The 11047-nt window shown below is 39.0% G+C and overlaps 1 protein-coding gene across 1 annotated transcript; it reads right to left on the bottom strand.

Annotated features, from left to right (window-relative positions):
* Positions 1-9577: 9577 nt before the first annotated feature.
* Positions 9578-10383, bottom strand: LOC133866770 (peamaclein). Its single transcript, XM_062303400.1, has 2 exons — positions 10194-10383; positions 9578-10073 (listed from the first exon to the last, which is right to left on the bottom strand). The coding sequence occupies exons 1-2, from the start codon at positions 10276-10278 to the stop codon at positions 9889-9891; spliced, it is 270 nt and encodes an 89-aa protein (XP_062159384.1). The 5' UTR covers positions 10279-10383; the 3' UTR covers positions 9578-9888.
* Positions 10384-11047: the final 664 nt, after the last annotated feature.

The following is an 11047-nucleotide window of genomic DNA, read 5'->3' on the forward strand; positions in this document are numbered from 1 at the left end:
ATCTTCTTCTATCTCCGGTAGACGCAAAACCAGTGCGATGGAGTTTTGAGGCTGAACGAGTACACGGGGAAATGAAAAAAAAAAATGAAAAATAAGAAGAGACGATCGAAAGTCGCTCGGCTGAAGAGACGATGGTGTTTGACAATCGTCTGAATTTGTTGAATTCATTGTTTTGACGAGTTCACTACAAATGCTCTTATGGTTGTCTGTTTTACTTTGATTAGCTACCCAACAAAGGGTTGTCAGGGGTATATCATCGTGTGCTGGCTAATTGCCTAATATGATATAGTATGAGGTACATGATCATGTATTGACAAGTTTCCCAATACAATTCAATTCGGGGCACATAATCATGTACTACCCAATTCTCATCATAGTCTAATTTAGGGTTTAGGGTCGCAGTCAATTAGTCAATATAATCTAATTTGGGGTACGTGACCATATACTGCTAAATTGCCCAATCTGTGAGTTGTAAATTACCAGCAATAGTATTTTGCAAGCTCGATTCACAGATTTCCAGTCATAACACATTAGTTGCACCACGAGTCCTCAACAATTGCGCTTCGATTAGATTACTGGTTTCCATTTATGTCATCTTACGAGTTGTGGTCATTTAACGTCCTTATGACCATTTTGCAACAACCTGTCAATGATTTTATTTGTTGAAAAATGGCATTGGTAGGCTTACTTTACATTGGGCCATTTTGAGGCCGTTGGACTAGGCCATGTGGAGAAAATGATTCATGAGTTAAAGCCCGACTTTGATCTACATCTCTTTGTGGGTCATGAGCCCAATAAAATAAAAGTATTGTTGATAGAGACCTTGTGGACTATTTTTTAAGGAAAATGTTATTTGCACTTCAGGGGCATAACACCCCCTCACATGGGGGTGGGTTCCAGTGTGTGGAGCCCACCCTCATGTGAGGGGGTGTTGTGCCCCTGTTGTGCACCTGTAGTGCAAATAACAAGCCCCATTTTTTAATGAAACTTTAGCTCAAAATCTTGGTTCAGTTTGAATTGACCTCTAAGATCCTGCCACGTGGAACAAAAGTAAAAGTAAAAAAATAAAAAAAAAAAATAAAAAAAATCCTCAACACTTTTCTTTGAGGGGTGGCTGCTCCTTCCCATGAGGGGCGGTTGACGCCCCTTAATGGGAGGTCGTCCTTCACTGAGTGAGGGGCACCTATAAGGGACAACTCTTTTTATTATTTATTTTATTTATTTTTTATATATATATGTTACACGTCTTTAATTTCTTTAAGTATTTTCTGTTTGATTCCAGAACATAGAATGAAATTTGTATGGGAATTTCAGAAGATAAAATGGAAATGAATGGATGATATTATTGAACTGAAAAACTATTATAGCCAATTTCGAGGATTGACGACCTCCCACTACTTCTAAGAACTTAGAACATTACAGGAATTCAGCGTAAACTCTTCTAAGGCCTTTTTCCTCTATATAACAAAGCTAAGCCCAACCAACTCCTAACCCATTCTGTTATTCCAACCTTAATCCACGCATTCAACAGCCTAAGACCCACGTGTTAAACAACCCATGTGTCCTAACCCATTATTAACAAGTTCAATGTATCTGGACACTCAAACCAGCTGCAACCCTCTATCTTGATACTCTAATCGTCCATCCACTGAACACTTGACACATCAGTTCCTCTTCTTCTTGAAACTTCCATCCTCTGCAATCACTTTCTTCCTCCGACGTTCACCAGCCATTAACGGCTATTATTTTAAAAAAACAAGCTTCCTTCCGTTGGCCTGTAACAATACCTCCCCTGTTCAAAACACCTTGCCCACAAGGTGTGGGTAGGTAGACCGAAGCCGGTGGTATGGTTCCCAAGATGCCTCCTCACAACCCAAGCCAGTCCAACGAACTAAGAGCTCAACCACAGCTCTGTTGTGGATCTTCCGAGATCTGCGGTCAAGGATCTTTTCAGGTTCAAGCTGCACAGTGCCATTCGCATCCACCGGGGGAAGGTGAGGAACAGCGGTGGTAGAATGACCGAGTTTAAGTTTGAGTTGGGAAACATGAAACATAGGATGGATAAGCGACCCAGTCGGTAACTCAAGTTTGTAAGCCACTGTACCAACTTTCTGGAGAATCTGAAACGGCCCAAAGAATCTCGGGGAAAGCTTCAACTTCAGGCGAAAGGCAACTGAAGATTGCCGGTATGGCTGGAGGCGTAAGTAGACCCACATCCCAACCACAAATGTCCTCTCTATCCGATGAAGATCAGCATACTTTTTCATGTGATTTTGACTTTTTTGTAGGTTCTCTCTTAGAAGCTTCAAGATAGCATCCCGGGACTTCAACTGATCTTCCACAGCAGCTAATTGTGTTGTCCCCGGCATGTAGGTAAGCAGCTGGGGAGGTAAGTAACCAAACATAGCTTCAAAGGGAGTTATCCTCGTAGAATGATGAAATGAGGTATTATAGCAATATTCAGCAAAAGGTAACCACTGGACCCAATCTTTTGGTTTGTCACAAATCATGCATCGTAGATAATTCTCCACAAATTTATTAACTGCTTCTGATTGACCATCTGATTGAGGATGGTAAGCCGAGCTAAAGGCTAAGAAAACCCCCTGCAACTTAAAAATTTATGTCCAGAATTTACTAGTGAACAATGCATCCCTATCAGAAATTATAGAAGTAGGCAAACCATGGATTTTGAACAACTGACTGATGAATAGTTGTGCTATTTCTCTGCTGTATAGGGGTGTTTAAGGGGTAAGAAATGGGCAAATTTAGTTAATCGATCAACAATTACCCAAATAACACTATACCCGGAAGATAAAGGCAAACCTTCAATGAAATCCATAGAAATGCTGAGCCAAGGCCGAACTGGAATTGGCAGAGGTTGGAGCAACCCTGCCGGAGAAACATTTTCTAATTTCACTCTCTGGCATGTATCACATTCACGTATTAACCTTTTAACATCAGCCTTCATCCCTAGCCAATAAAAATCCTTCCGAGCTCGAGCCACAGTTTTATCATAGCCTGAATGGCCAGCTACTGGACTAGCATGGACAAAATGCAAAACCTGCTCTCGGAGAGATAATCCCACATACAATCGGTGCTTGTACAATAGGATATCATCCCTGATGGAAAATTTAGAGCTAGGTAAAACCCCTGTTTGAAATTTCTGAAACAATTCCTTCATCTCAGGATCAGTCAAATAAGAAGACTTAACTTCCTGCAACCAATCAAATGTAGGATAAGAAATAACAGCCAAGGAAATCTCGTCCTCATCTCTGCGGGATAAGGCATCAGCCGCCTTATTTTCTTGACCCCTCTTGTACTCCACTAGAAAATAATATCCTAGGAGTTTAGATACCCAACGTTGCTGCATAGGGGTCCCAATTTTTTGATCTAATAAGAACTTTAAACTTTGGTGGTCAGTGTAGACTTTAAAGGGATGGCCAAGCAAATACGGTAGCCATTTTTTAACTGCAGCCACTAGAGCAATGAGCTCTTTCTCATAGGTAGACAGTAAGAGAAACCTGCCCTTAAGAGCTTGGCTAAAATAAGCAATAGGGTGGTGATTTTGCATTAAGACCGCACCAATTCCTTTCCTACAAGCATCGCATTCAATTAAGAATGGCTTAGAAAAATCTGGCAAGGCCAAGACAGGAGGTGTTGTTACTGCTCTTTTAAGATGCTCAAAAGCTACAGTAGCCTCCTCTCCCCAACTAAAAGAATTCTTCTTTAATAACTGCGTCAAAGGAGCTGCAATACTCCTATAATTCTGCACAAACTTCCTATAATAGCCCGTAAGTCCTAAAAATCCTCGCAAGGCTTTTAAGGACTTGGGTTGACGCCAATCCAACATAGCCTTTAACTTTTGAGGTTCAGCTCTTACTCCTTCAGCTGAAATTAGATGGCCCAAATAGTCCACCTCCAAACACCCAAATTTGCATTTCGACTGTTTTGCATAAAGCTGATTAGTCCTCAACACCTCTAATGTCAACCCTCAAATGCTCTAGATGGTCTTCCATAGTCCAGCTATAGACTAGAATGCCATCAAAGAAGACTAGAATAAACTTTCACAGAAAAGGTCTGAAAACATCATTCATTAAGCTCTGGAAGGTAGAGGGGGCGTTTGTCAACCCAAAGAGCATCACAAGGAATTCGTAGTGTCCTTCGTGAGTCCTAAAGGTTGTTTTAGGAACATCTTCTGGCCTTGCCCGAATCTGATGGTACCCAGATCGGAGATCCAGCTTAGAATAGATCTTAGAACCATACAGCTCATCCAGCAATTCATCAATCACTGGGATTGGAAATTTATCCTTAATCGTCTCATTATTCAAGGCCCTATAGTCCATACACATACGCCAAGACCCGTCAGCCTTCCTGACCAACAAAACTGGGGATGAAAATGGGCTTTGAGAAGGTTTAATCACCCCTGAAGTCAGCAATTCCCTTACAATTTTTTCAATTTCTTCCTTCTGATAAAATGGATAACGGTAAAGGCGTACCCAAATAGGCTGAGTGTTTGGTTTCAACAAAATAGCATGATCATGACTTCTACTGGGACGCAAACCAGTAGGTTCTGGAAACACATCTGAAAATTCACCCAACATTTGTTGAACAGCTCCACTAAGCGGCTGAACTGCATTGGGGCCTTCAGCATCCAAAAGTTGCAACAAAATACCCTTCTGTAATCCACTGTCTTGTGCTGAATTCTGAATATCAACCAACATTGTAGGAGAAGCCAATCCCTGTAATCGAATTGTCTCCATGGCAATGGTGAATTCCATAGTCAAATCCTTAAAATTCCACAAGATTGACCCTAAGGAAACCAACCATTGAATCCCTAACACAACATCACACCCAGCAAGAACAATCACAAAGAAATCAGTACTAAACCTGAATTTTCGCACTTCAACCGCTACTGCAACACATTTACCTTCACTTAAAATCTGCTCACCATTTGCAACTTGTACTCGTAATAATCTGGAACTCAGAACAATGGAAGAATCCAAAAAATTGTGAGTACTCCCACTATCAATAAGGATTATCACCCTTTTCCCACCAATTGTACCAATTATTCTCATAGTTTTAGGATGAGAACTCCCTGTAATCGCATGTAAAGATATCTCTGGATGCTCCTCACTGTAAGCATACTCCATTGAGTCCATCTCTGGCCCATCCAACACTGGTTCAGGTGTTGGAATTTCACAAACTTCCACACTCTCAATCACAAACAACTTTGGACTCTGACATTTATGGCCAAACTGCCATTTAGCATCACAGTTATAACACAATCCTTTCTTCCTTCTATCTTCCATCTGAGCCTGAGAAATCCTTTGAACATGAACTGTTACTTTGGGCACCCCACCACCTGGTCCCCCCATAAAAGCCTGGGTAGGAATAGCTGCTTTAGGTAGACCCGAACCAGCCATATTCCAACTGGAATTTTTAAAACTTCTCCTGTCACTCAAAACATGTTCCTCCTGAATTTTGGCTAAGCCATAAGCTGCTAGTAATGTTTTAGGCCCAAACATTTAACAGGTAGCCTAATCTCCTCTTTCAAACCACTAAGAAAACAACTGAGTTTGTAACCTTCAGATAAGTCTCTTAATCGATTTGAAAGGACTTCAAATTTAGCTTTATAGTCTTCTACTGAAGTCTGTTGACGTAAGCGAGTCAATGACTCCATCGGGTCATCATAGGCACTAGGGCCAAATCTCTCCAACACCCTTAAGGATAAAGTCTCCCAATTGGGTAAAAAACCTGATTCATCCATATCTTGGAACCAAATCAAGGCTTTGCCTTCCATGTTAAATGAAGCTAACACATTTTTGTAATGGTATGGAGTGTTATACACAAAAAGATACTGATTAGCTTTATAAAGCCAATCAGAGGGATCTTCCCCATTGAACTTAGGAAAAGTCATCTTCACTGACCTGTGAAAATTGCTCGAGTCCTCCTGATGGAATGGCTGTCCTCTCTGACCATTATCACCCTAGTGATGTCGCCACTGTTCTCGATTATCTAGGTAATACCTAAAGTGATTGTGGCCTGGATGAATTTTTGCATTTCTGTTTTCCCCTCTATCAGTTGGTGGATACCCCCAACCATGATTTCCTACATACTGCTCATCATGTCGAGTCTCTGAATAGGGTCTCCATTGGCTTGGATTTTGTTGGAACTCCCCTTCTTTCTGCTTAGAACCACTGCCCTTTCCTCTCTGATCTCGATCTTGATGCATTATATTCCTGTCCCCCCATTGAACTAATTTTGGGTTTTGTTGCACAGGAACAGATGGCATTGGAGGTGGGCTTCTTCTCCCTTGCGCCAACAAACCTGAAATTAACTTCTCAATCCGAGCCTCCATGTCAGTAGCTCGCAAGGCCATATTGGAATCTAAACTTCCCTCCAGCTCGTCCACCATCAACTGGAATTTCTCTCCAGATTGATCTGCATTTTTCTTCAACATATTCACAGTCTTCGTTAGTTGATTAATCCGAGTGCCGTCTGCCATAGAAGCGCCAGAAAAGTGCTTTGATACCACTTGTTACATGTCTGTAATTTCTTTAAGTAATTTCTGTTTGATTCCAGAATATAGAATGGAATTTGTAAGGGAATTTTAGAAGATAAAATGGAAATGAATGGATGATATTATTGAACTGAAGAACTATTACAGCCAATTTCGAGGATTGACGACCTCTCACTACTTCTAAGAACTAAGAACATTACAGGAATTCAGAGTAAACTCTTCTAAGGCCTTTTCTCTCTATATAACAAAGCTAAGCCCAACCAACTCCTAACCCATTCTGTTATTCCAGCCTAAGACCCATGTGTTAAATAGCCCACGTGTCCTAACCCATTATTAACAAGTTCAATGTATCTAGACACTCAAACCAGCTGCAACCCTTTATCTTGATACTCTAATTGCCCATCCACTGAACACTTGACACATCACTTCCTCTTCTTCTTGAAACTTCCATCCTCTGCAATCACTTTCTTCCTCCGACGTTCACCAGCCATTAACGGCTATTATTTAAAAAAAACAAGCTTCCTTCTGTTGGCCTGTAACGATATATATATATATTGTCTTTTCTAATTTAAGAATAAAACTATAATATTATTATATTACAACAGGTAGTGACGGAGGGAAGGGGGGGCCGGTAGGGGCCATGCACCCCCCCCCCCCCCCTAAAAATTTTTTTTTGGATTTTTTTTTTTATTATTATTTTTTTTTTCAGTTGCTGGTTTTCACTTTTAAACGTGTTGAGACTTTGTGAGGTGAAACACAATTTTCCCTTCCAGCCTTCACCAACTCGACACTAGCTACGTCACTGTTATGATCTCAAAATTAATCTCAATGTAGCAAATGGGACTCTAGCTCATGCTTAAACAATAAGCAAACTTTTAAGATGGAAAAAATTTTAAGGTTTTTTTTGCCTATTGGCCCCTAACAAGAATTTTTTTTTTTTTTTTTTTTTGGCTCTTAGGCCAATTCCCTTTTATCATCACTTCAACTGGTTTCATCTAATTTGGAACAATAGCTTCATTATCAAAATTTTTTCCTTTAATATTTCACGGGTAGCAATGGAAATGGCTTAGAAGGATAACAATGGAAAAAGTTTTACAAATTTGCAGATGTTTTGTTTCAAGTAAATTAAAGGGGTTTAGTAAAGCAGAGCATTGGAAGAAGACATGTGTGGACTCGAAGAGTCATACACCTAACAAATCTCGATTTCCTAAAAATGCGTGGCAAAGATAATGTAAAATGGGAATTCATTTCAATATAACTAGATAGCATTAGAAAAGTCTAGAAGATATGCGTTTCATTTGTTTTGTGTTGCGTTTAGCAGAATGTGTTTTGTATAGAATATATTGTGTTTTGTATAACAGTATGTTAGTGGGCTACTGTGTTAGTTGGAATGTATTGTTCTAACAAAAGGAGCAAGATAATGTTAATTTCAAGAGCCATGCCATCCACGTAAAGCCTTGCAAGAATGTCAAGAAGTACACAATTCATCAAGCTGAAATTTCTCAATTTCAGTACAGAAACTAAGAGCTTATTCTTTATTTTTCATTTTCTGAATCTTTGGACAACGGTTTTCTTTACTTTTTTTTTTTCCAAAAACTTTCTTTTCAATTTTGCTTATTGATTTTTAATTTGAAGGGAATAATAAAAATATAAAATTTGGGTTATATTTAATTTACTTAAAATTTAGCTTTATGTACTTTAATCCCTACTTACAAAAAATAAAAAAAATAAAAATTTGGCCTCATCCCATTAAAATGCCTGGCTCCGTCCCTAACAACAGGCCAAATCATTAGCTATGTCACATGTTTATTAGTGATTGATTGTGATGTGAATCTACGCATGCATTTAACGGTTTTCGTCAAATCGTTGATGACTCGGATCATTTTGAACAAAAATTTACCCAAAAGATTTTGAAGATATTTTTGATATTTTGGGGATTAATTTCGTACAGTTGTAAATCACCGTGACCAAATAAATATTTTTTCCTAAAATTTGTTGAAATGGTAATGAATGTCAAGTATATACAATCACTCAAAATTGAAGTCTCGAAATTATAAAAATTGAACAATGAGATTTTTTTAATATCAAAATCACAAAAAATACAGCACCTTGTCATAATCTCCAAAGAAAAAAAAAAAAGAAAAAAAGAAAAAGAAAAAAGAAATAGTAACTGGGCGTGAAACTTCACAGTGAGGCAGAGAACAGATATGCGTGGGTCAACTACTAAAGTGAAGGCCTTTTTGAAATTTATGCTCGTAGGAATGGCACGTGGCATGCGTCAATTGGCCTTCATAAAGTAGAGGGAACGCTAACAAACAAAGTGGCTGTTTCATCGTACAGCACACGTGAATATGCCCCCGCGCATATAACGGAAGGGAAGCCTAAAACAGTTCGCAAACTTCCCAACAGAGAAGCCAAACCATATTAATTTATGCGAACTCCGTAAAATTGTAATTTAATTTTTTATAATTATTATTATTTTTTTAAAAAAATAAAATTACAGTTTAACTTTTAAAATTTTAATTTAATTTTTAAAATTGTCTATTTTAAAAACGTACCACTTACTTACGCAATTTTTATTTTTTAATTTACTTTTAATCACTTAAATCGCAATTTTAAATCCACGGACTCCAAACAAGGGTTAAGCTGTCAATCTACCCTTGCACTTAAAGCAGCGCTAACTTTTAAATGAACTATAATTTAGAGTTACGTACAAGCATGACAGCTGGCTGAAAAAGCCACCGGAAGGATGACAAAGCAAGGTCCTTCGCCTGAATCCCACCCCCCCCCAAAAAAAAAAAAAGCCGGTTGGTCTCTGGCCGGGGACTCGACGGAGTAATTATTCAATATTTAAAAAATAACAATGCTCTGTTTTAGTGAATTTCAGTGTTTGAATCATTAATTAAAATATTTGATAATTTTAATATTTTGAAGTTTTGACGTACTTTGAATTTGTCGGTGTATTAATGCCTGCATGGCTGACTGGGCATTGAAGGATGATGGAAAGGAATCCTAGAGTAGACAAATAATTTGAAAAGTTCTTGATCTGACAAGGTATTGTTTGATAAAATGCAATTAATAAAGCAATTTATTGATATATAGCTACAGGGCAATGTAGTACAATAGACAGAATCCAATAAGCATAACCAAAGAATAGGACATAATAATATCACACTAATTAACAAACACGCACCAAGGACACCCCCCATTTATTCCTCTGATATTCCAACTTCTATAATCTAGCTAACTATATAAAAGCTGTAATTTTTTTTTCTTTTAATAAATAATGAAATATTAACTGTCGTTAATATCTTTGAGGGGTACTCCTACTCCATCACCATGAGCCTAGAAAATATGAAAGAGAGATTTCAAGGGCACTTGGGCTCGCCCTTGGAGTTCTTGAGATCCCTGTAGCAAGGGCACTCGTCCTTGTTGCCATAAGTCCCAGATGGCACGCACTGGCACTTGTCACAGCAAATACCGCAGTATTTCAAGCACCTGTCCTTCACTCCTGCCTTTGAGCACCTCTCCCCGCACTTGGAGTCACAGAAGCCTTCATTTTTTACATTCAAACAAATCAAAACAAGTTAATTAGCAACGAAACAAACAGAGCTTAAATTCTGCCACGAAAACAGAGGAATATTGTAAGCGTGGACAAGTGGTGGCATCTTACTTGAACCTGCAGCCACGGAGGCCTCAAAGAAAGAGGAGCTGAGGACAAGACCAACAAGGAGGAAAGTTGCAAGGACGAGCTTCATGTTTGTGCCTGTTCAGAAAAACGCGTAGCAACAGGAGGAGTAGGAAAAAGATGTTTGGAGAATTGGAAGGAATTGTGAAGTGGTGAAGACGTGGAGGGGGATTGTGGGGGTATTTATTGTGGAAAAAAGCAGGGGTAGGTGAAATGTTACGAAATTAACACTAGTTAAGCAACATAAATAAACAAAAAAAGATATCAACTTGCGGATTACACTCTGTCAAAGTGGTTTTTCCTTTAGAATATAGTAGTATCAGAATGCATGAGCCCGTTTATCAGAATCGTGTATCGATTAAGTAAAAACTAGAACATGGTATTAACCAAACGAGTTGATCAGTTTAACTGATCCGAGCAGGTATCCAAAGCAACTTTTAGGTGGCAATGACATCCAAGGTTGAGTGGGTTCCATCAGGGAGAACCTAATAAAGAAGCCCGACTGTAAAATCTCTTTGACATCTTTGATGAGATCAGTAGCAGCCCCATCGATAGCGATGGCTTGGACAACTGTTTTTTTTTTTTCTTCTCATGATACTCAAATGGGAAATATCAAGAATCAGCGTGGATTAGATGATTTAATAATGCTCTGGATTTTACAAAGAAATATACAGAAAGGAGTAGCACTTGCACGAACGCGGTGCAGACAAGGAGGATGGCCGGCCCCGTCTTTTGCCGATTAAAGTGTGCCGTGTCACATGATGTGTCGATATTAAAGGTAAAAACAAAACAACTGTGCCCATGGAACTGGTCAGCTACTTAGGTACAGCTTACTTAGG

The sequence above is a fragment of the Alnus glutinosa genome, chromosome 4 (genome assembly GCF_958979055.1).
Source record: "Alnus glutinosa chromosome 4, dhAlnGlut1.1, whole genome shotgun sequence".
Taxonomy (NCBI): domain Eukaryota; kingdom Viridiplantae; phylum Streptophyta; class Magnoliopsida; order Fagales; family Betulaceae; genus Alnus; species Alnus glutinosa.

What these genes read in the sequence shown, in the direction of transcription:
- LOC133866770 (XM_062303400.1), bottom strand. Translation starts at nt 10,278, where the DNA reads ATGAAGCTCGTCCTTGCAACTTTCCTCCTTGTTGGTCTTGTCCTCAGC. An exon ending in CTCCGTGGCTGCAGGTTCAA is followed by an intron (nt 10,074 to 10,193) that starts GTAAGATGCCAC and finishes TAAAAAATGAAG; the next exon opens with GCTTCTGTGACTCCAAGTGC.